This window comes from Berghia stephanieae, chromosome 3, assembly GCF_034508935.2.
Source record: "Berghia stephanieae isolate SIO BIC M18660-M18661 chromosome 3, UCSD_Bste_1.3, whole genome shotgun sequence".
In the NCBI taxonomy this organism is placed as follows: domain Eukaryota; kingdom Metazoa; phylum Mollusca; class Gastropoda; order Nudibranchia; family Aeolidiidae; genus Berghia; species Berghia stephanieae.
The window spans coordinates 50,119,713-50,145,624 of record NC_088362.1 but is presented as its reverse complement, the minus strand read 5'-3'; the positions used below and the strand labels follow the sequence as shown (position 1 = coordinate 50,145,624).

Genomic DNA, 25,912 nt, shown 5'->3' with positions numbered 1-25,912 from the left:
AAAAAAATTAGAAATATAGTGCTAGAGTGATAGGAGACCTGTACATCTTGGGAGGTGAAAGGACCCTGCCCAGCGATATACTCTAAACAGTTATATACGGCATTAACTTGATTTTAGGCTAAAATTATTAAATAGTAAATGTGGGTTAGACTAGATTCCTTAATTCAGGACGGTGACTTTCCTTTCGTAAAATTCAAACAGATTCATATTTATTATTACTTTGATTCAAAATTCAATTTTCTTCATCTTGTTCACTCCGACATAATTAATAATAATAATAATAATAATAATAATAATAATAATAATAATAATAATAATAATAATAATAATAATAATAATAATAATAAGGCAAATGACATGCGCGCTTAAATATCATGTATAAAATAATAATGCAAAAGATTTAGTCCAAAGTTCATATTTCAAAGATAACCATCCTCATGTTTCCATGCTTTACCACAAATCCCTGTATTGTCATGTGCTATATCTTGTTGCATTCTTTTCTTTTTCGAATTTGGTTATTAAGGTTTCAATCCTAAACGGCTCTGTGGTCTAGTGATATGAGACTCGTCTTTGAAGAGGAAGGTGGTACATGAGTGGTACATAGTTTAATCCTTGGAAAAAGCTGTTTACTCAAATTCTCCACTATATTCAGGTGTAAAATGAGTATCTTGGTATAAACAGCGATGTCTCTGTCGAGAAATATAATATCGCCTAACAGACGTCATATCTCGTCCTACATGTCAAGTGTTGCTGTTGGCTAAGGCCCCCTTGAACATGGTTTTGAGTTGGGGAACGTTCAGGGGATATGCAATATATCAATCAAATGATAAATTAAAGAAAAAAAAAAGAAGAAAAGGCTGGGCAGTATATGAGTTAACAGGTATTTTGTATTTTTTTTTCACTGGTAAACAAATAGGAATAAGAGACTTCACTTCGTTTTGTTTTTTGTTTTTAAGGGTTTCACAGCACTTGCGACACTTTAAGGTCATTTCAGCGCAAGGAAAAGGAAAGGTGATAGGGGAAAGTTGTAGATTTGAAGTTAAAAGCACCCACAAAAAGAAGACAAAGGGGACTGGTTCAAATAGGGAGCAGTAGATTCCACGAACAATCCACCAACGGGTCTGTTTTGATATTCCATAAAAGTCCCATACATGCACAAGCAAAGGATCCCGCTATGAAGGGTACACTCAAAGGCTTCCAAATTAAAATATTATATCTCAAACAAAACAATCTAATTGTAGATAACAGGGAGAAATTGTATTTTCAACAAACAAAAAAAAAAATTAAAAAGAAAGAAAATAAAAGGAAGTAATACTAATACATTTGACTGTCTCATTTCCTCCCGACAGGAACACGAAAAAGTAAAACATATTCATAGGGGAATTCGGAATAGAAGACACAGTATGACCATCATGGGAGGTGAGAAGACCCCACCTCATAGATGTATTCCCCACCTAGAGACATGACTTCCAAATACACACAAATTACACTGTCGGCAACGTGAGCGGAGAAGTCCAAGCTCAACTCAGTGTGGTTATTTCTTGTATTTATTTATAACTACATAAAATAATATAGTGTGGGGAGGGAGGGGATTTGTTTACGATCATTGGTATAAGTTTCGATTAAAGGGAAACAACTGATGTTATACGACTTCGGACCGGGAAACCAAGGATCGCTACTCTTTATCCAGTGCATAACATCGATGAATTACAAGGAAAAAATACATCATCTCCACAAAACTAACTGTACCTTTGACTGTTTCCCTCTCAGCCAGGGTATCAGGCCAAGGCCAGGACAAAACAAAGTAATCTCAATCTCATTCTAAGACAAAGACACATGTTGGAAAACATATATGGGGATAGAAGGTTTTTTTTTTGTTTGTTGCTTTAGGTCTCTTCCAACACAATTGAGGTTATATGAGAGACCGCTGAAACAAAAAAACAAACAATCTAACAAAAATAGTACAAATGTAAATCAAAATCTTAACCTAAAGATATCATAAGCTAAATTATAAATAACCAAGAACAAACAGGCAGAAGATTTACAGAAAAAAAAAATATCCCCTGTCAAAAATACAATCACAAACCAAAGAAGCAGGATAGGCTAGTAAAGAGAAGAAGAAACGACATCACTATCGGATCGTACACCCATGCGAACATCATAGGTATATGATTCAAGGGTGATGCTCCCATAAGTGCCTCCCTGCCAACTATGGGAGGTCAGGAACCACACCCAGTTCAAATCATATGTAAAACAAAAACAATACATGCATAACAGAGAGATGATTTATAAGAACAAAAAATATCACCTCCCAAAATCCTAAATATAAATTTGACTGTTTCCCTCCCAGCTAGGGTTAGGACAAAACCAAGTAATCTCATCCCAAGACAAAGACAGAAAGCATGTTGGAAAACAGCTATAAGGGGATAGAAGACATAGTAAGTGTCCCCCTGTCCACTATGGGCTATGGGAGGCGAGGAACCCCACCCAGGGATAACAATAACGACCCTCATTCTTCAAAGGACTCTTTAGTCGTCCAAATGCTGTGCTTTCGTGAAAGAGCTACGTAGGTGACCGTTCCTTCACTTTCTCAGCCGAAGGCAGGGATGGGTGTATAAATAAATAAATAAAATTTGAAGTCTCAGAAACTCGGTATTTTTATTTTATTGTTCAAACTAATTTCTCACAAAATAAAACTGGTTATTCAAGCAAAAAATCATTTTCAAATCCAAACCAGGCAGACATTTGACACAGATTTCAATAGTAACAATTTCATCATGAATCATAAATATCATCTAAACATGCAATGATTTGAGGCTTCCATTTAACCCTTTAACGGCGCGACTGAATTTGTTTTTGTTTTTGTTTTTAAGGGTTTTACGGCGCTTGCAACACATTTAGGTTATATCAGCGCCAGTAAAAAGGAAGAAAATGGGATAGTAAAAAGTTCTAGAATTACAATTAAAGCACCCAAGAAAAAGTAAGACAAAGGGGAACTGAGAACAAATAGGGATCAGATGTAGATTCCAAGAGCATACCACCAATGTACTTAGTTTGAAATCACCTACAAGTCTCATCCAGACACAAGCACAAAATCCAACAAAGAGGAACACACTCAAATGCTTACATTATACATTAAAAATAACAAATATTATAATACATAACAGAGAGATGATTTACAATGAAAAAAATATCTCCCAAAACAATAACTATGCATTTGACTGTTTCCCTCCCAGCTAGGATTCCGGCCAGTGCCAGGACAAAACCAAGTAATCTCATTCCGAGACAAAGACAGAAAGCATGTTGGAAAACAGATATAAGGGGATAGAAGACACAGTATGTACCTCCCTGCTCGCTATGGGAGGTCAGGATCCCCACCCAGGCGACTGAATTTGAACCATTATCTACCTGGTTATAAATACAGGCCAAACCGTTTTCAATGTGACAACGATAAGACTGTTATCCTGAGTGCCAGCACTGTAGGTGTTATAAAAACAACAAATGATATGAGGTTAATGTTAAGATCTAATAATTTCGCCTGTAAAGGGTTTAGTGCAATGACAAAGGATGAAGTGTCGATGATTTATCAAGCAAAACAGTCACCAGTCCAAATAGGCCTGTAGTACAATGAAAGATTTGATTTATTTTTTCAAATGCGATAATTTGAGGTCATAATTTGCGAGGTCTGGAAATCTCATCTCATCTCATGTAGTTCCATATCTGAAGCAGACGTCGGAGGTCATCTTCCGCCAAGCTGATCTATCTCTTGCCAATTCTATTAAAGCAGCGCCACCTTTCTCAGCTTCATCTGTCCAAGTTCTTATCCCTTTCAAATACGTTATTCTTTGTCTTCCTCTTATTCTTTTTCCATTCATCTTTCCAGTCAAGGCGAGTATTTCCAAACCAGGGTGGCGGATAATGTGTCCTAAAAATTCCATTTGGCGTTTGATGATTTTTGTTATCAGTGATCTTTTTCTGTTTGCCATTTCTAAAATTTCTTCATTTCTTTTCCTTTCCATCCATGACACCCTCATCATTCTTCTGTAAAACCACATTTCCACTGCCTCCAGTCTTTTAACCATGGTCTTGTTTATGGTCCAGCTCTCACAACCATATAGCAGCACAGACAGTACATAGCAATCCAGGACTTTGATTTTTGTTTTCATGCTAATATTCCTGTTTTTCATAATTGTATGCAGCTGGTTGAATGCATTCTTCGCCATACCTATTCTTTTCTTTATTTCACAATCTGATTTTCCATTGGATGTTACATTGAAGCCTAAATATTTGAAACATTCAACTTGTTGTATTGTTTGTCCTCTGCTTGTTATTACACAGGCTGGTGGGTTATTATTTTTAGATACCGTCATACATTCTGTTTTAGATATATTCAGTTCCAGTCCCATATTTTCACTACTCCTGACTACAACATCCAGTAATTCTTGTAGTTCATGTTCAGATTCTGCCAGTAGAACCGTATCATCTGCATACCTCAGATTTGTTACATTCTTTCCTCCAATACACACCCCCTTCTTATGTTCGATATCTCTTAATATCATTTCACTATGGAAATATTTAGGTTAAATGCATTGGTAACAATGAAACGTTAGATCTAAATCTAAGCAATGTCAATTTTTTTTAATTTTAATGTCCTTTTCTGAATGAAAACCAAATCTGTAAAAAAACAAAAACTATAATATATAATAGAAGATTACAAGAAACAAATTATCTTATCTTCCACAGAAAGATACATCCATCTGACTCATCCTTTCACAGAAAGACCTACACAAGGTCGGGTAAAACCAAATGTTTTCAAGACAAGGACGGAAAATACGAACAGCACTTATGGAAGGGTAAAATAATATAGAGGGTTGGAAGTGATGGAAAGATATAGATTCCACCCACAGGGTCATCAGCAAATTTATCTGTATTAACTCCCTCAATTTCATTTGTTAGATTTTCAATCAAAACAAACTAAAAAATATAGCACTTCTGACCTTTGACCTATTTGACCTGGTGATAAGCCAGAGATGGAAAAACATGTGATGTAAATTTGTAATTTGATAAGAAAAACTACATGAATTTGCAGCACACCGACATGTAATTAAAATTGATATCAATTTCATTTCCTTTGCCTTTTAAATCTCCCACGAAGACAAGATGACAATGATGGCATTGTACACAGCTAGACAGTTTGAAATGAGACAGTCAGCTTACTTATGGACGATGAATGGATGATAAATATCTTTTTTTAATTAAAAAAAAATAATGACAAATATAAAAAATCTTTATGTAAATAAAATATGTATTTTACAAAATTCCAACTCTTGTGAAACTAAAGACAATAAATCCAAAATGAATGATTTTCATCTCGTTATTTCCATGAATTAAAAACTTAAGAATAGGTAAAAAGTAGTTCATTAATTAAGCTAATGATTCATTTCTCAGACATCCTTTCGCTTTCTCTAAAACTTTTGGTCAAAGAAATCAGATGAATTTGGCTAATTTTTTGTCCTCTGAAAAATCTCTGTATAAATATATGAACTCAATAACAATTCTACCACATCATTTCTCCCTGTCGTCTGTCTCATCTGTTTGGACAATTCTAAATCTTACCAACATCCCAGAAAAGAAAATAGATGGGTTAGTAAATGTTTAGTTTATATGCGCTTACAAAAGTCAAGAAAAGTTTTAAAAATCAACATAAGGGACCAGTCAGTTTAAAATTACAAATGACTCTATTTCAATCCAGCAGCACAATTACCAATGACTACTTTGTCCTGTACAAATTGTTCAAATTTAAGTGGTTGGCCCTTTTCAGGGATTATTTGGGTTTGTCTTTAGTTTTACAAAGCTTTTGTCACTTCTAAGTTAAACCAGGGATGCCCTTTGCTAAAATCAAAACAGCCTGAAAATTTTTCTCGTTAAGAGCAAATATGAAAATATTTTGTGCCAAGCTTCTCTTCATCAAATGGCATCACCGTGAAATAATTTAAATGGATTCACATCCATCTCACTTCCCAATAACTGTAGCCTTTAAAAAACCAATGCTTTCATCTTTTAAAATATCAACTCACCAAAAACGAACAAGCTGAAAAATTTTAAAAAGCCAGTTTTTCTGCTTTAGTTGGGGGGAAGGCATCCCTGCAATGCCAGTAAAATGACGGATCGGGTGGTGGGGTAGTCAAAAGAGAGATCTAAATTCTCTTAGACAAAAGGGTCTGGTTAAAACAGAGAACTGAAGTAGATGACAAAAGCAATCAATATGCTTGTCTTGGTCAAATATTACCTATAACTCCAATAATCCAAACAGACACAAGATCCTAAGCAAGAAGGATAAATTTGAAATAGAGGAGGCAGCAAAAGTGGACCGATGTAGAACCTTTACCATGAGGATATCTACACTATTTCCACCACATTGTGACTCACAATATGTAGTCTACATATATATTCAACATGTGACAAATGCCGATACTACAACACACTCAAAAAAAATAAGTTATAGCTGCTGAAGAAAATTTGCAAGATCCCCATCCCTGAATCAGAACTTTAGTTTGACCTTTATTTAACTAAATAGTGTTTTTTCTCTCTATTTATGTACAAGGAAGCAATTGGAATTTTGTCGAAATCAAAGACAAAGGAATAATATATTTAGATTTCTACAGATAAACATGAATATTCAACAGAATAAAATCAGCCAACAACATTATTAGATGCAAAAACAGGAGATTTAAAAAAAAACAACAAAACAACAAAAAACAAAACTATGTACAAATGTGTGAATATATTTGGATATATTTTATCATAAACATTACATGGGCAATGATCATAATATTAATACAATTAAAAAAGTAAGAAAGAAAAACATACACGTGGTGTGCAGTCATAGCAGAGATAAGCAACTCAAACTATAGATGATACATCAGCCAGCCATTTATAACATCCATGTATTCATAGCAAAATCCGGCAAGATCTTTAAAAGTTAGCATATATGAACCCCTACAGCTTCTTCACGAGTTGGGTGATATTCATAACTATTTCAAAGTGTTCAAATGAGACAGACAACCAATGATAATAAAACTAAAAGCAATGCTACATTTTCCTACATACACAACCAGCCAAACAAAAGAACCCCCCCCCCCCCCCCCCAAAAAAAAGTCTCTAAATTAACAACTTCTTCGTCTAAATGAATGGTGGCTTCAAATTGCTTTAAAACAGATGCACAATCCTGCAAACAGACCTATATTTATGTAAAATTTTCATTTAATTTTAATACTGCACCTAAAGGGGATAGATAATGTTGCTGAATAAAATTCTTTTAAAAAGATACCTGACATGGCTTTTTTTTGCAATCAAAATGTCCAAATTTTTTTTGTTAGTTTTGTTTCGTTTCTATTTTTTTGTTGTTGATTTTTAATGAAAGCAATAGAATTAATTTTAAAATTGTTATTAGCTCACACTTTGTAATCCCATAAATCGAATCATTTGTTTCTAACAAAAATAACATGCAACAACATAATATGATGTATCCCATCACACCTGGATATCAACTACGGAATTTAGGGGAGGAAATAACTTGTTATTAAACATATATTTTACATTTTACTCACCATTATTCATCTAATCCCATTCTGTTTTAAAAAGCCACAACAAATATTATATTTATGTATCCTATTCTCCAGCTTCATTGTGTGAGTTGAAACTAGTAAGAAAAAATATTTTGGAGAATTCAGTTACACAACACTGAGTCATCAAACTAATATAACATTCATGAAATTTCCAACTCTCAGTCAAATGAGTAGTTTTCATTTTAAATATAATTTATTTGAAAAAACAACAAAACCCTGTGAAGTTTGAATGGCAATAACATTTTTTATCTTACTAATGAATCTGTGAATTGTGGAAAATAAGCAATTTCAGGGAGTGTGATGTTTTGCGCAAAAGACTTATGGCACAACCAACAATGAAATTTTAAAACTTAGTGTCAAAAAAATAAAATCGTTCTCTGAAATTTTTTTCACATTTCTTTTTTCCTCCTCAACAATCTGTTTCCACAATAATAAAACAAATTTAACTTCCCACAACCTTTTGACAGCATTTTAAAAAACCTACGTCTGACATTTTTTTTTTATGATCACAATGAACACCTTATTAATCAGTGAGACTGACAAGTTGCTGAAATACTTATATAATTAGTTGTTTGATCACAACGCAATTCTAATTTTACAATTTGATATACAGTGTGGCAATGAATTCAATAAAATACTGTTACCCTGTCAATATACCACTTATAGTGTAGTCCAGATAAGAAAAACTCACTTAAGATAAAATCTTGTTTAAAATGAAATTTTCGTGCAGCTCAATTTTTCCACCTTTATATAAGCCAACTTATCAAAGTCTGGTTTAAATAAACATGAATCAGTCTTGTGCCGGTTAAAATAAATTGCTCTCTACCATAGTGGCCATTTCTTTTACCATCTCCATGCAGCATCCCTTCAGGTCTCTCCACAGCAGGAGCAAAAAATAAATTGTCATCCTTCTACCTCTCCCCTTGAGAATGGATAAGATAAACTTTTTTTTTCTGATCCTAAGGAGCTTATCTTAAGTGGATTCCACTGTATATACATAATTTTCATCACCTGTCATCTTTACCTTTGGTTCGAATTAAGGCTCTGATGATCATGATGAAAAAAGAAAAAGAAATGGAAAACAGGACAATTGTATCTGACCTGCCACAAGCAATTAAGCTTGCCACGTTCTTCTCATAAAAATAATTTTAAAATCGAATAAAAACCTTCAAAAATCCTAATTTTAGGTAAAAAATTGAAATCAGACCACATATTTACGTTATAGAACCCCTGTTATTACATTTTTTAAAAAATGCTGTTGATTGCAAAAGCAGATTGTCATATAGATTGACGGTGTCATTCAACAACCCTTAATTTAATTTTTTATTTTTCTAATTATTTTTAAAACAAATGTAGTTCGGTCCAAGTTTCTTTATGTTCTAACGAGGAAGAAGGAGAGATAAAGGCAGATATTACTTTGCATCAAAAACAAGTGCATTGATGCTTTTGTCTCTCCTGTAAAATCTTGTCAAAACCAGTTACCCTGTTAGTGAATGAGAATGACACCATCGATATCCATTGTTAGGATGTAAAGTGTCTAGATTATTGGTCAACAATATTAAGACTTTTTTTTTATAAAGAAAAAGAAAATCAAATTTAAAAATCGGAATTAAAGGCAGGTCAATTTCAAATCTGTCTTCCCCTTAGTAAAAAAAATCCAAATTTGAAGAGAAAAAATCTGCATCAATTAGATCTTTTGCATGCTTTAGGATTGGTCAATTTTACGAACATCAACAGTGTGTTTTATGAAATGCAAAGGAAACATACTAATGTGCCCCCTTTATCCCTTCCCATAAACATTTTGATTTTATTTATTCAAAACTTTATTTTTACTATCAAGGCCACACAGCACAACGGTGGGTGATAGAACTCGGTACCTTTGGGTACGAAGCAAAGATCGTATTGCTGAGCAACGCTGCCCCCTTTGGTAATAGATGGCAGAATGCTTAAATGATTATTTTTTAAAAAATGAGGCTAGGTAAGTGATGAATGATAATAAAATACATTGATAGCGGCCAACTTTTCAAAGAGCTAAAACGGGACACCCTAACGCACAATACCGTCATGACCCAAAATAACAGTGTTCCGACTATTCTTTAATATAATCTAGATTTGGAGCTTTTTCTGTTCGTTCCTTGTTATAATTTGCTAGTCAAAAAAGCATAATTCTGGAACATACAAGGTCATTTCTATTGACATAAACAGTCCATTTTTTTTGGTTTAGATTGACAAATCGGGACAGTCCCGATTTTATCAGGACAGTTGGCCGCTATGTAAATGGAATAAATGAACAAGATTTACAAGATATATGATATCCAAGTCAACAGTATCTATACAGGTGTAATGTGAAATAATGACTTAAAACGACAGCTCCGAGGTCTTCCATTCAACTGTTCAATCAGTTCAATCAGACAATCTCCACCCATCTGACGAATCCATTATTCACAAGAGCCTTATTCACCATAGTGGCCTGTAGGTACAAAAAGGATGAAGTATTATGTCATTGTTAAAAGATAAAATAGTGGGTGAACCAATACTGATAATTTATTTTTGACTCTTATGACAATTTCTCTAACAGTTTCAAACCATTGTAATACCAGATTGAAGCACTAGGGCAAAGGTGCCCATTTTTTAGGATGTAATGTGATATAATGTAATGAGAAATTTATATAGCACCGTTATCAATAGCGCTTTACAATATAAATAAATAATAAAAAATATATAAACAAATAAATATAATAGAAAGCTAGTGGGAGTAATTGTACATACAATTTCATGGGCACGAAACAAACAAACAAAAAAAAATTCAATATATCTACGATTCATTTGATATGTAATCTAAATAACTCGGTTTTCAGGGATTTTAAAAGGTATAATAAAAGGTCTGACAGCGCTCTGTATAGGATGAATTGCATTAGAATGCTTACCATTCTATTTTCTGGATTAACCATGTACAAGTGTATGAAGGGGGTACCAATTTCATTGCGAGCCACCACTTGACATTGAAGAAGTTTCATCTGAGACATGTCACTCAAAGCCATGGTTGACTCTCGGCTGAAATACTCTTGGTCTGGAAGAACAACAACAACAACAAACAATATTATTAATAATAATAATATAATAATATCATAAACATAGCAACAAACTTTTAAAAGAGCTAAATATATTAAAATATAATCTACAGGGTGTCCAGCAAATATTTCCCCTCAAATTTACTACCTGAAAAAAAAATTTACTACCAAGGAATTTGAAAGAAAAATGTGTGCGCGCCAACTACCAATTACCGGGCTTTAACCAATATATATATATAAAGTCACATCCAAAAATCAATAAAAGTAGGCTAATAAGTAATCAATATTAAATCATCCAACAATTCAAGCTTATGATTATCTTACCTCAATGTACATATATATCCTGTTTTAAACATCATGTTTCCTGCTTCACAATCACAATAGGGAAGTATTTAGGAGTAGTAATAGTGTAATAATTGTTTTAAAATCCAAAATGATAAACTAGTCTATATATACAATATGTACAATGTTTTTTAATCCAATCTTGCTCCTACAGAGTCTAGCTCATGCTGCAGGGTCTTCAATGAGGCCTCCATTGTAACTAGATCTTGTTTTTTGGCATCTTTTCTTAAAGCATTGCTTTGCACTGAGCTCATGGCTTTGCTTGGTCCCTCCCTTCTGCTCAGCCTCATCAGCTAGGTCATCTACCTTCCTTATAAGCATGTCTTTTTTTTACAACTATGGGCGCAAATTTACTACCATTTACGACCTTTACGACCATGATGCAAAATTTACGACTTTTTTACGACTTTACGACCTTGCTGGACACCCTGATCTAGATTTGAAGCTTTTTCTGTTCCTTGATTTAATATACTAGTAAAAAAAGCATAGCTCTGGGACAAGGGTCATTTTCATATACACTTCAAAATTTTTTCCTCAGATTACGAAATCAGGAGTGTTGGCTGCTAGGCACAAAAAAAAATGAGATAATGCAAAAGGGATTTACCTGGCAATGGAGCAATGTTGGCAACAATACATTCAACAGCTTGAAAGGGAAGATTCATGAAGTCAGCCCTGGTGCAAAAATACCATAAAATATAAATATATTAGATTAAATATATAATAACAGTGAAACTGGATGTATGAATTTCAAAGCATTAGAAATTATAACTTGAAGAGTTCTGTTAGTGACCACATGAGAGAGAATAAATGGTTCAGTCATGAGATTTCATAAATATCACTCATTATAATGACGACGACAGCAACAACAACAACAATTGTTCCGTACAATGTCAAATTTATGCCAACGAGCACAGAATTACTGGCAAATCTAAAAATTGTAAAACTATTTTTTACAGATTGATATATGAGTAACTTGCAAACCATTTAAAAATTAAGGGTAATTCTATTAACCGTTGACTCAAATGATTATTTATATAATTTGCTTGGATATATTGATCAGTGCCTTGACGTTGTGAATCGTCATCTGGTCGCCTGGTTGCCAGATTTATTTGTGCACACCTCCAGACTTTATCACTTGTTCAATTTGATCATTGATGCTCAAAAGATTCATTACAATTAAAATTTGTAAAAAAAATTTTAAATGCTGACACTATGGAATTAAATATGGGAGGGTAATTCTGCTAGCAGACGATCAGTCCAAAAGCACTTCACCCAATCTTCATACCTGATCTGTTTGATGCAAGAGACGGGCAGCTGTGTGTATCCCCCATAGTCCACAAACTTGACCTGACATTCCCCAAACTCATTTTCAGGAGACATAACCATGGTTCGGTACCAACTGCCATCAATTTCACACACACAGATTACACCACCTGGAATGGAAATAATAACATGTAGCAAAACAGTCACCTTTTAATGTTGGAATACATCCAAAGCACGAGAACCATCTTTTCTCTACACCTCCACAAATGCTTTGGATAACCGGAATTGAATGCATCTTACATGTTCTTCGATTGTCTTGTCACTATCACGTGGCCAAGTAAAATAAACATGAACTAAAACAAAATCCTTTTTTCCCCTCAACTTCCACAAAAAATTGCTGTGATGTATTCATTACTTGTTATAAAAACTTATTAAAACTCAAAATACCAAATTAATAACATAATTGAGAGAAAGAAAATGTTAAATTAGTCACAATCAATTACAAATAGGACAGCTAATATATCCGCATGGGGGAATGGGGGGAGAGTTCACTGATTTTACGTACATTCAATAGGCCGTGGTAGGGATGGAATGCTATCATCCTGGCTGTAAACTGCATTGAGGACATAACTCAGCTTGTCCAATGACATAAAAGTGCGATGGGTGGGCTGTTGCACAAACACATGGCCTGCATCCACAATGGTGGACACATACACCTCCACTGATGCGCCATCTGGCAGACTTAGCTAGAGGAATAGTTCACACAAAACAAAACAGCAGGTTAAGAATAAAAGCAGAATATATATTAATATATATGTGTTGTAGAAAGCATTGTTTTGTTTATTTTTTATTACTGCACTTGTGAAACAAGTTAGGTCATTTCAGTGCCAAGGATAAGGAAGAAAATGGATAGTAAAAAAAATATTCTAGAAATAAAGGTGCAAGAAAAAGTAAGACAAAGGGGAATGGTTCAAATAGGAAACAGAGTAGATTCCAAAAGCATACCATCACTGTACTTAGTTTGAGATCACCCAAAAGTCTCATCCAGACACCAACACAGGATCCCAATGAGAGGAACACACTCAAAAGTTTACAGAATACACACAAAACAGAAAACATAACTAACAATCATAACAGAGAGGTGATTTACAAGGGGGGAAAAAAATCTCCCAAAACTAATACTAAACATTTGACTGTTTCCTTCTCAGCTAAGGACTCCAGCAAGGGCTGTGACAAAACCAAGCAATCCAATTCCAAGACAAAGACAAAAAGCAACTCGGAAAACAAATGTAAGGGGATAAAAGACACAGCAAGTGACCTTCTGCCCACCATGGAGGACTCCACCCAGATAGAAAGCATTAAAGTAAGTTTACAGTCCACATTCATAACATCATTTATATTATAATCCTTACTAATTACATATTGCACTAAGAAAAATTGTGTCAGGCAATGCACTAATTTTCAAATTCAGAGATGCAAAAAAATAAAATTTCATGAACCCTTTTGTATGTCCTTGGAAGCTCCTAAAGCTTTGTTATGTAAAATACTTGAGCATGGTTAAAAATGGATTTGATTTAGTATTTAGTCTATACAATAATTCAAATGGCACTGTATTGGAAAGATAAATAAAAAAATAAAATTCCCTTTATGCATCCCATAGGAAAAAATTTGTCACTAGGGTCTATTCCAAGGGAAGACTGGAATAACCAGAGCGTCAGCCGGAGTGCAGCGCCGAAAACTGAGCTAGGAGGAGGTGACTTGCTAAAGGCCACACAGCACAGCGGTGGGTTATTGAACTCGGTACCTTTACGGTATGAAGCAAAGACTGTACCGCTGAGCCACGCTGCCCCTTCATCAAATTAACTTTAACCAATGATTATGAAACTAAAATTTAACTTTGAAAGATGAACAGATCTTTTTTCTCTCTTTAATCTCCCATCAGAACATGAAAGTTAACTCAAAGAGATTTCCAGACAAGCACACCTTGTCATATTAAAATCTCTCCGTATTAGCATGGCAGGTCATCATTGGGAGTAGAGGCAAAATCTAATTTTATAACTAACAGTTCGACCAGGTGCTCTGTACAGACCTGTCTCAAGAAAGTTTTAAAAATCTACAAATGCAGCAAGATTCTTTTGACAACAGAAATATAAACATAGCACCAAAATTTCCCCCATCCCTATTTATTTATTTTTTTGTTGTTGTTGCTATAAAACAGCAAATCAAGATCTAATATATCCACAAACATCTGATAATATATTAAAATTGTAATTTTATAGATAGACTATAATTGATATGTGGCACACATAAATAATAGAACAATGATCACTGGTGGGTAAAAATAACTGCCTTCCAATTAATGCCTGCCCTGTCACAATGTTGAGAAGTAGGAAACATGTCTCAATGGCTTAGTAACATTCTTTCAATTAAAATAGCGTCAGTAGAGCATGTCGAAATAAATCAAAATGTTGAAATCAGTGGTGGAGTCTCCATCAACCTATCATTATTTTCATCACAAAAACAAAAGCCTGGCTACAGTGATGAAAATAAAGAAACTGCGATATCATCAGAAGCTGGGTTGAGCAAAATGGCAAAGTCAGGCAGCAATAAAGACCCTATTTTGCAACTTTGCCCAACGTCCTGAAGGTGATGCCCTGTTTGATGTTATAATCAAAGCAGGAGACAGAGTTTGCAAGATGCTTCCTGGGCATATAGTCATCACCAGCATCTTCAAATTGAATGACTAAAAGCCAGCATTGGCATAGCCTCCTTCAATCTGTCACTGGATTCATTAATTTTTTTTTTTTATTGCTCTTGCCTATTGACATGAGGCTTATTTCAACATCTTAGAGCTGTCTTGATGATGTGATCTTTGAGAAAAATCCTATCATGTTCCCATTTTATGTTTTATATAAATCATCACCTAATCTGCAACGCTGCACTGCGGCTGGAGCCTGGGTTATTCCAGTCTTCCCTTTGAATAGACCCTAGAGACAAATTTCCCCTATAGGATGAATAAAGGGAATTGTATTTATTTTAATTTTAAGATACTGACGTGAAGTTCTAACTTAGAAACAGATCACCGGATTTTGAATAAAACAAAAAATGTACAAGTGGTAGACATGCTATACAAAAGAGACTAAGAGTTCTCAATGGTATTGATACCTGCATATTATCCGGCACAATCACAGGTGGTGCCGGTTCCATTGACTTGGGCACGTTCAATGCTATTGGAGTCATGGTCAGACGGGGATGGTCCTCCAGAGGGAACTTGTGTCGGATTATACGCAGGGCCTCATCTACCTCTGCCTGCAAGCCTGAAAATGTGAAACTGGCTGTAGATTACTGTGAAAATATCACAATTCTTATTTACTGGTCATCCTGTAGATTGACGATGACTGACAATACAATAGTGATAGTGATAATAATAATAATAATAATATGTATAATGATAATAATAGTAATAATAATAATAATGTTGAAAATTTATATAATGCTGAGACATCAAACTCTAAGCGTTTAAATTACAAATAACTTCGGCTGAAACATGCCCGCTCTCTCTCTCTCACACACACACACACATAAAAGCAGATGGCTATAAAGCAGATGGCTATCTCATATCATCTACTAAAATCGATGTTTTAAGTGAACTTCTAAAAATAGACAAAGATTGCTCCGTGGTAAAGCGTTCCAAACAATGATAATACAAGTAATACAGTAAAGTTGAAATAGATTTTTAAAAAAAAATAAATTAAATCAGGAAAATCAAAAAATAAACCAGGATTTTTCATTTGTATTCATGGGCCAATCCACTTCAAGTGGACCAAGGGTGAGAACCACACCCCTTTTGATTTTCCACAAACTTGGTTCAATTTAAGATACTTATGAAACATGAAAAAAACAAATTTTCAGTTCAGAATATGGATATTTGAATTTTTTACAATTTTTTGAAATTTTGTCTCAAAACGCGTCAAAATCAGATTTGCTCGTGGATCAACTTTTGAGAGGCTATAACTTTTTTATTAATCAAGCTAACTCTCTCAAATTTGGTAATCCTGTGCAACTTTATGGGTCTGGTACTATAATTTTTCAAACAATAACGCATACCGTAATGCAATGTTCACAAAAATCGTTAATTTTAGTCAGCTTCAAGGCTCAAAACGGTCAAAGATGTCGGCTGGGATTTTTTTCAAAATTTGATACATTGTGCAGATACACTATTTCTATAAGCATATGGAAGCTTTCCTTGTATTTTGAGGTGCTTCATGGTAAAAATCACCGGCAAAGAACCTAAGTATCTCAATCTTAAGTTACAAAGGGGCATAACTCAACAAAAATATTAAAAATTCGAATATCCATATTCTGAACTGAAAATTTGGTTTTCTTTATGCCTCATAAGTATCTTCAATTGAGCCACGTTTGAGGAATATCAAAAGGGGTGTGGTTCCCAATTTCAGAAAAATTGGTCCACTTGACATGGAATGGCCCCTCATGAGAATTGGTAGGTCTGGACAATATCATCAACTCACCAACAACCTGACAGATCTGGAATTCTGCAGACAGAGGATTGTGGGTCAAGGATACATTGGCCCCACTCTTAGCCTTCAGTTGGTTTATGTTGTAGCCCTTCTTGCCAATCAGACGACCACACAGCTCGGACGGCATGTTGAAGTCAAAATGGATAAGAGAGTCGGTGCCCTGGCATATTACATCGTGCTCACTGCCCCCTCTACCGCTGTCACTGGAGCCCTGTGAAATGAAAATAGCTTTTTTTAAATAAAAGAAATAATTTGATAAAATCGGATTGCAATGGTTAAAGGTTAATGAAATGCACTTCCCATTGTGTCTTATAGTTACCAGCTGGCCATAAGGAACTAAATTTCCATTTTATACAGTAAGAGCTACCTGTGTGGTTCTCATGATATCAGTGACTGCCTGTAATCAATCTTATTCATACAAAAACAACAAAATATAAATACAAAATTATTTTTTTAAACCTTCTGTCTCATGCATCCATTTTTCAACAAAAATTAAATATAAACAATAATAAAAGTTGAATTCTGAAAGAAAATATTCAAAGGGATATGATATACTGGCATTTTAGCTAGCAGATCTGAGTCCTGAGTTTTAAAATTGTTACAAACATGATGACAGTAGCTTGAATATAGACAAATAGTTTCAAGAATCTTGAAGATTGCACACAATATCTCTCCTCATTATTCCTATCACTTGGGGGAGATTTTTTTTGGTACCACAAGCAAAAAAAAAAAGAAAGAAAGAAAGAAAGAAAGAAAAAAAGAAAGAAACAAACAAAAAAGTGCTTTTGCCAGTGCGACAATTGTATTTAAATGATTTACCAAAAACAGCCATTGAAGAGAGGGTGAGAACGAACTTAATGATTGTGTGTCTTGAGTATGTCAAGTTTAGTGAGCAAAAGGTGTGTGAGAGAGAAGTTAAATGCAACCCAAATAACAAACTATGGACAACAAAAGAACTCAAACCCTAATAAATGAGAAAAAGTATATATATAATTTATAAATAAATGGTACCAAAGATGAACTCAAAACGAAACAAAGAGAAATCCGAGAAGAAATTATTCAATCTTCAATGTATAGAATGTTATAAGACATAAGTAGAGAAAAGTTTCCCCATCAGGCAACATTAAAACAACTTGGAAAGGCATGAAAGTCATTATCAATACAATGACAGCAAATCTAATGTACCTGACAATATCAATATAAATGAACTGAATAACTTTACACCCGGTTTGATTCTACCAATAATGTATATGAAATTGAACAGACTAAAAAATCCCTGATAGGTGCATGAATGACGAGTGCAAGGATGAATTTAGTAAGTCTGAGACAAAGTATAAGTTTTCTAGACAGAGAGAAAGGAAATATAAAAGGTAAACTTTTGAAAACTTGTGCAAAAAATTGTTATATTTATTAATTTATATACTTGTATTTTTAATATGTCTTTGTCGAGTTCTTCTATCCCCAATATTTGGAAAACTTCAGAAATTACTCCTGTCCCCCCAAAAAAGACAGTAAAAATCTATGAGATGAAATCTACATTATTATAAATAAAAATTGAATAATAATTGCTCACTTAGTTGTTCTGCACTGTGTTATTTAAATCTTTAATTTTAAAAAAATTAAGCAACAAAAATATTTCCCAAAGATTTTAAATAAGAGATTTCCTTTTGGATGAATAAAGTACATTATTATTATTAATATTATTTTTAAACACAAACACTCTAAACTTGAGATGAAACTGATTCTCTAAAAACAACAGTAATGAGACCTTTAATTTAATAAGGATCGTTTCTACTTTCACTATCAGCAAAGTATCATAAGACGTTTTGTTTAAATATACAAATCGACAGTAGCATAGTCTGATAAAGGTGAATAGTTTATACGAAGGAGGAGACGATCACAATAATTTACTCACCACACTGTTGTTATCACAGACAGGAGATGTAGAATTATGAGATGATGATGATGATTCCTCTGTCTTTCCTACAACTTGTTCTCTGGACATATCATGCCCAAGCTGTGAAGCATCCACTAACACACTTGTTGAAGGAGTACTTTCAGAAGGCTCCGAAGATGAACTAGACAAATTATCATGTGAAGAGACTAATATATTTTGAGGTTTAATGTCTGAAACTAAACTACTACTGTCATCGAGAACACTGTCGTTTGAAGAAATGTCTGTTGACTGAGTTGAAGGCAATGATGATGGTGATGGTATTGATGGGACGCTGAGATCAGCTGGAAGGGGGGAAGAGATGATTTTGTCATCTGCTTGTTTTGTGGAGATGGATTTTGATGGCACAGTGTTACTAGATGACTGACTAATATTATCATTATCTCCATGACTGGATGACGACATAGGGAAAGGGGGAGAAGGTGAAGCACTAACAACATTGGCTGAAGATGATAAGAATGACTCAGGGGAAGATGAGTGATGTTTTGGCACATTGGATGAGACTGGTGAGGACTCTCCTTTGTCCAGTGTGGTTTGATGATCACTTGTGAAAAATTCGGATATAGCTCTGTTATCTATATAATTTCCATGATTCAAAGACTTGTTGCCAACTTCTTTTCCAATTGGGATTTTATCATAGCTTTGGACTTCTTGAGTGTTATTATTCATGCTGCATTGCACAGACTCCACAGATTCAACAATCATTTCTTCATGAACTTCCACAGGTTTTTCTGCAACACTTGTAGCTTTTAACACTTCACCTCGTGCTTCTTTCAAACCTGCTCCAATGGCAGCATCTACTATTTCTCTAACCTTCTCTCTCTCACACTCAGTCAGAGAATCATGATTCCTAAAAGTTGCTGTTTGTCCTGCATTTTTGTCACCAGTTTCTGGGATCTTACGTTGAGTTAGTGTAATTCCTTCTATCTTCATGTTGTTGGGACTTGTTGGTCTTTCAGTGCCTTCCTTTTCCATAGATATCTTTTCAGGAGGCGATGCCTTCTGTGATCTCTTACCCTTCTTTCCATCCTTATCGTCTCCAGACATTTTCCGCAAGAACCAGATGATACCAAGAATGGTAATGGCTGCTGGTACTGCAACCAGGAGGGGAGCCTTTAAATCTTTCATTGTGTCAATTATTCCTCAGCTGGAGAGAGATTCAAAGAGATTCTCTGTTAGAGAAAATATATAAGACAGGAAATAGAATTGAAGCCTGTTACTGCCAATTGTTTACACTAAAACTACAATAAACTTTAAAATATCACAAATATACTTTTTGGCAATGAACCTCTGCACAATGAAAGCTCATGCCATCACTTTGCGCAATACAATATTAGTATTGGTATTAGTATTAGACAGCCTATCTTCAAAACCAGAAGGAATATTGGTATTGAGAAGACAAAAGTAACAACTGTCAGTGGACTTCGTTGAAGGGGTCAGAGATGATGGGGAAAAGGAGAGAGAGAGAGAGAGAGAGAGAGAGAGAGAGAGAGAGAGAGAGAGAGAGAGAGAGAGAGAGAGAAAGAGAGAAAGAAAGAGAGAGAGAGAGAGAGAGAGAGAGAGAGAGAGAGAGAGAGAGAGAGAGAGAGAGAGAGAGAGAGAGAGAGAGAGAGAGACAATGGTTAGCATATAGAGACTTGCAAGGAAAATATAGAGGTTGCATTTGAAGACAAAAACGGGGTTATGACGACAATTGGGATTGTTTAGAAGCTTACGACAATTGGGATTGTTTAGAAGCTTTAACTCTGCCCACTTTTTATAATGACATCTGAAAAGCTTTCTGCGTCCTCATCTCTATGCCAGAATAGAAAGAAGGTGGAGCTTATATGATATTAACACTTTATAGAGACACCTAATAAAAGCTCTGTACAATAACGGCAACGGTTAGGTGGATATCGCATCGCCTCTACAAAACTTATGTCCAATCAACGATCGCTCGCTATCATCCCTTAATATATGGACAGGCAGACCTTGCATGAAAGCAGTGTATGTTGTGTAACATCAAAGAGCACCATTGGCCGAAGGTGGTGAATTGGTTATGCAACACCAAAAGCCATGTGGACTGGACCATGAGAGGACTCAAGAGTAAAAAATAACATAATTTATGTTTTAAATACTTATGAATTATGTGAGGTACATCAGTGTGTTCGTCTCATTGAGAAATGAAAAATGATATACAAATCAAGAAAGTCAACAAAAAGACTGCACAAGAAATGATATGCACAATCCCTTGACAGCTACAGAGATATGTGTTCATTTTTTTTTCTTTAATCCCTTTCAACAAACACACCACACACAGGGACAAACACACAGACTCATAACTGCCTGATCAAACTCTCAATCACATGCAAACACAGAACACACAATGTATGTCTTTGTCTGTGAAATTCTGATGTTTGATAAGTTGCCAAAATTTCTACTTAGCATAGAAGACGTGAGTGAAAACAGCGGGTAAAATGTCAGTTTAAAGGGTCTAATTCAATTTACAAATTTACAAATCAATACTATCCTCATTCAGAATGTATTATAGCATTAAAATATTAAACTCTTTTCACAATGAAGACATTCAAAATATATGTAGTTCGGTTTTTATTTTGGTGAGATAATAACAACCCCTTTAATTGTCTTTTTACTTTTTATGCCAGGCCAAAAATGGTAGGATGTTAATGAAAATATTGTGATCTAATAAGATAGAAGAGGGATGGAGCTAAATATGTTCATTAGAGACCAAGGCAATGTCCAAAATTTTAACCCCACCCTTATCTCCTGATACCATAGACAGAAATTGTGGTATGTATTCAACAGTCTAAAATATGAAAAAAGAGAATAATAGGTTGATGAGAAATTTCTTCATCAGATTCAAGAAGCACTGACCTCTGTTTAGATCTGATTGCTCTGAGATGGAAGGATGTTATGGACATTAAATATGTCTTTAGTGTCCATTCAAAAGCAGTTCAGAGCCCCAAAGTGAACGTAAGCGAGGTGAATTGCTCAAGGCCTCAAAGTACTTTTTGGGTACAATGCAGAGATCAGACCGCTGTTACAGTTAAGTTAGAATTTCAAATCATGAACCAGAGAACTCATGGTGAAAAAAAATTAAGACTCAATTACTACTTATCATTATTATTATTAGCAAACGCTACAACTATGGACACTGCTAATACTAATACCACCACTACTACTACTATTGAGACAGCTAAGTCAACACAAAATAATAATATGCCCATAAAAGGAAAAGTCCAATTCTTAGAAATTGGGCGAGCCCATTTCACTCAACTGTGAAAGGGTAGTATAGGATAATATATTAGACAATTCCTATTTTCTGTAAAATATTTTTAATGTTAGTGCAAAATGAATAGTGGAAGACCAAAATATATATATTTATTTATTGTGTATTCAATTTTTTTAAAATGTTTTTACTTAATTACAACATCCAGGCAATGTCTTTGGTATTCTATCACCCCCTTGCATTCATGGGCTCGTCATGCCAACCAAAAATGTCTTGTGATGGCGTAGCTTGTCATGGTGGCAAAAAGTACTTATAGCTAAATGTCTAAAATTTGGAAACTATAGAGAACACACATGTTAATGAATAAACCTGCCACCGTACAAGTTGTATCTCTAAATAGTTTTCGAAATAAAGAAAACAGTCGCGAAAAAAGTGGGTGATTTCTACCGGTTCTAAAAATGGGACAAACTGGTTCGCTGGTATGAGGATAGATTGACCTCTTTTCTAATTGTATGCCAAGTTTCATTCATTTTTATCAAAGGAATTTCCCATTATTGTTAATAGAAAACACCCATACCTCTCCCGTGACGTAAAAAAAAAAATAGGCCCGATCAGCAGGCGTGTCAGCTTGATTAGGGGTAGTTCTTAAGATGAAATCAACTTAAATATTGTCGCTTTATTCTTAAAACACTTCAGAAGACCAACATACTCTACCTTATGTGACACTATGAGAGAGAGAAAAGAGAGAGAGGAGAGAGAGAGAGAGAGAGAGGAGAGAGAGAGAGAGAGAGAGAGAGAGAGAGGAGAGAGAGAGAGAGAGAGAAGAGAGAGAGAGAGAGAGAGAGAGAGAGAGAGAGAGAGAGAGAGAGAGAGAGAGAGAGAGAGAGAGAGAGAGAGAGAGAGAGAGAGAGAGAGAGAGAGAGAGAGAGAGAGAGAGAGAGAGAGAGAGAGGGGAGAGAGAGAGAGAGAGAGAGAGAGAGAGAAGAGAGAGAGAGAGAGGAGAGAGAGAGAGAAGAGAGAGAGAGAGAGAGAGAGAGAGAGAGAGAGAGAGAGAGAGAGAGAGAGAGAGAGAGAGAGAGAGAGAGAGAGAGAGAGAGAGAGAGAGAGAGAGAGAGAGAGAGAGAGAGAGAGAGAGGAGAGAGAGAGAGAGAGAGAGAGAGAGAGAGAGAGAGAGAGAGAGAGAGAGAGAGAGAGAGAGAGAGAGAGAGAGAGAGAGAGAGAGAGAATCACGGCGAATAAAACTAACTTAATTTTTGGTAACAACAAGACATGAAGTGAATAGAAAAGTGCCAGAAGACAACAGAGAATAAAAAATTCTTCGCGGCGGTGGTGGGGTTTGAACCTGCGACCTTATTGGTACGACAACTCCGCCTGGCAGGTGAGAGCGTGGCTCTACCGTGCGAGCTATCCACGAACACATTAAATATTCGTTTCAAACTCAAAGTCATTACTAGATCCCTCTCTCACCCACTTCTTGAGACCGCCGATTCGTTCGTACACCACCATCGCGAACAATTTTGACCAGCAGTTAAGCTTAATAGCCAATATTCTCAACACAAACATATAACATAGAAACGATTGAGACATTGAGTATGCTCCGGCGTATGGGGTGAATTATTAATTCAGAAAAGTGAGTGGAGCAGGCACTTATGTTGGTAACAACAAGACATGAAGTGAATAGAAAAGTGCCAGAAGACAACAGAGAATAAAAAATTCTTCGCGGCGGTGGTGGGGTTTGAACCTGCGACCTTATTGGTACGACAACTCCGCCTGGCAGGTGAGAGCGTGGCTCTACCGTGCGAGCTATCCACGAACACATTAAATATTCGTTTCAAACTCAAAGTCATTACTAGATCCCTCTCTCACCCACTTCTTGAGACCGCCGATTCGTTCGTACACCACCATCGCGAACAATTTTGACCAGCAGTTAAGCTTAATAGCCAATATTCTCAACACAAACATATAACATAGAAACGATTGAGACATTGAGTATGCTCCGGCGTATGGGGTGAATTATTAATTCAGAAAAGTGAGTGGAGCAGGCACTTATGTTGGTAACAACAAGACATGAAGTGAATAGAAAAGTGCCAGAAGACAACAGAGAATAAAAAATTCTTCGCGGCGGTGGTGGGGTTTGAACCTGCGACCTTATTGGTACGACAACTCCGCCTGGCAGGTGAGAGCGTGGCTCTACCGTGCGAGCTATCCACGAACACATTAAATATTCGTTTCAAACTCAAAGTCATTACTAGATCCCTCTCTCACCCACTTCTTGAGACCGCCGATTCGTTCGTACACCACCATCGCGAACAATTTTGACCAGCAGTTAAGCTTAATAGCCAATATTCTCAACACAAACATATAACATAGAAACGATTGAGACATTGAGTATGCTCCGGCGTATGGGGTGAATTATTAATTCAGAAAAGTGAGTGGAGCAGGCACTTATGTTGGTAACAACAAGACATGAAGTGAATAGAAAAGTGCCAGAAGACAACAGAGAATAAAAAATTCTTCGCGGCGGTGGTGGGGTTTGAACCTGCGACCTTATTGGTACGACAACTCCGCCTGGCAGGTGAGAGCGTGGCTCTACCGTGCGAGCTATCCACGAACACATTAAATATTCGTTTCAAACTCAAAGTCATTACTAGATCCCTCTCTCACCCACTTCTTGAGACCGCCGATTCGTTCGTACACCACCATCGCGAACAATTTTGACCAGCAGTTAAGCTTAATAGCCAAAATTCTCAACACAAACATATAACATAGAAACGATTGAGACATTGAGTATGCTCCGGCGTATGGGGTGAATTATTAATTCAGAAAAGTGAGTGGAGCCGCGAAGAATTTTTTATTCTCTGTTGTCTTCTGGCACTTTTCTATTCACTTCATGTCTTGTTGTTACCAACATAAGTGCCTGCTCCACTCACTTTTCTGAATTAATAATTCACCCCATACGCCGGAGCATACTCAATGTCTCAATCGTTTCTATGTTATATGTTTGTGTTGAGAATATTGGCTATTAAGCTTAACTGCTGGTCAAAATTGTTCGCGATGGTGGTGTACGAACGAATCGGCGGTCTCAAGAAGTGGGTGAGAGAGGGATCTAGTAATGACTTTGAGTTTGAAACGAATATTTAATGTGTTCGTGGATAGCTCGCACGGTAGAGCCACGCTCTCACCTGCCAGGCGGAGTTGTCGTACCAATAAGGTCGCAGGTTCAAACCCCACCACCGCCGCGAAGAATTTTTTATTCTCTGTTGTCTTCTGGCACTTTTCTATTCACTTCATGTCTTGTTGTTACCAACATAAGTGCCTGCTCCACTCACTTTTCTGAATTAATAACTTAATTTTTGACTCTTTAGTTTTTGCTTTGATCTTGCTGTATCCCCCGTGCCACCCACTGTGCATCTTCCCCTGTCGCCCATTCCACTCCCCTGATCACAGGCAAATCACTGATAACAGGGAACTTCACCTGTCACAAGTGATTAATTACCTGCACCTTCGTCAGTTGAAACAAGGGGAGGTAAGCGAGGTCCGAAAACAAGGGTGATATTGTCAAAAAATTCATAAGAAATGCACTCCTTACATCATTTAATACTGGAAACCTATGTGTCACACACAATTTCTTCTTATTTTTTTTTAATATTTTAAATTTCTGTCGTAATTATATATATTTTTGTGAAGTGCCAATTGGATTATAAAGCAGATAAGAATATTTCAAATTAGTGAGTGAAATTGTTCTGTCCACCGTATATCATTGATTAAAATATTTTAAAAACATGTTTTGTCACCATGAGGGTCATATTTTCTTACACCCTAAAATAATTCAATAAATTTGCAATTAGTATGTCCAAGAAGTACGCTTAATTCACACAAAATAAAAA

At 35.5% G+C, this 25,912-nt stretch overlaps 1 protein-coding gene across 4 annotated transcripts in view; it reads right to left on the bottom strand.

Annotated features, from left to right (window-relative positions):
- Positions 1-2,646: 2,646 nt before the first annotated feature.
- The window catches only part of LOC144967936 (uncharacterized), a 29,061-nt gene continuing 5,795 nt past the window's right edge, over positions 2,647-25,912 (bottom strand). For 2 of the 4 annotated variants that reach the window (XM_078905728.1, XM_078905731.1), the window contains exons 2-9: positions 18,758-19,943; positions 16,834-17,053; positions 15,470-15,621; positions 12,870-13,050; positions 12,327-12,474; positions 11,646-11,713; positions 10,556-10,698; positions 2,647-10,098 (exon numbers count right to left, since the gene is read on the bottom strand). In XM_078905728.1, coding sequence (XP_078761854.1) covers positions 10,036-10,098; positions 10,556-10,698; positions 11,646-11,713; positions 12,327-12,474; positions 12,870-13,050; positions 15,470-15,621; positions 16,834-17,053; positions 18,758-19,924 — 2,142 coding nt within the window. In that variant the 5' untranslated portion in view covers positions 19,925-19,943 and the 3' untranslated portion in view covers positions 2,647-10,035. Of the gene's footprint in view, positions 10,099-10,555; positions 10,699-11,645; positions 11,714-12,326; positions 12,475-12,869; positions 13,051-15,469; positions 15,622-16,833; positions 17,054-18,757; positions 19,969-21,670; positions 21,806-25,912 lie in introns of those variants that run through there. The other 2 variants (XM_078905732.1, XM_078905730.1) reach the window with 2 other exon arrangements.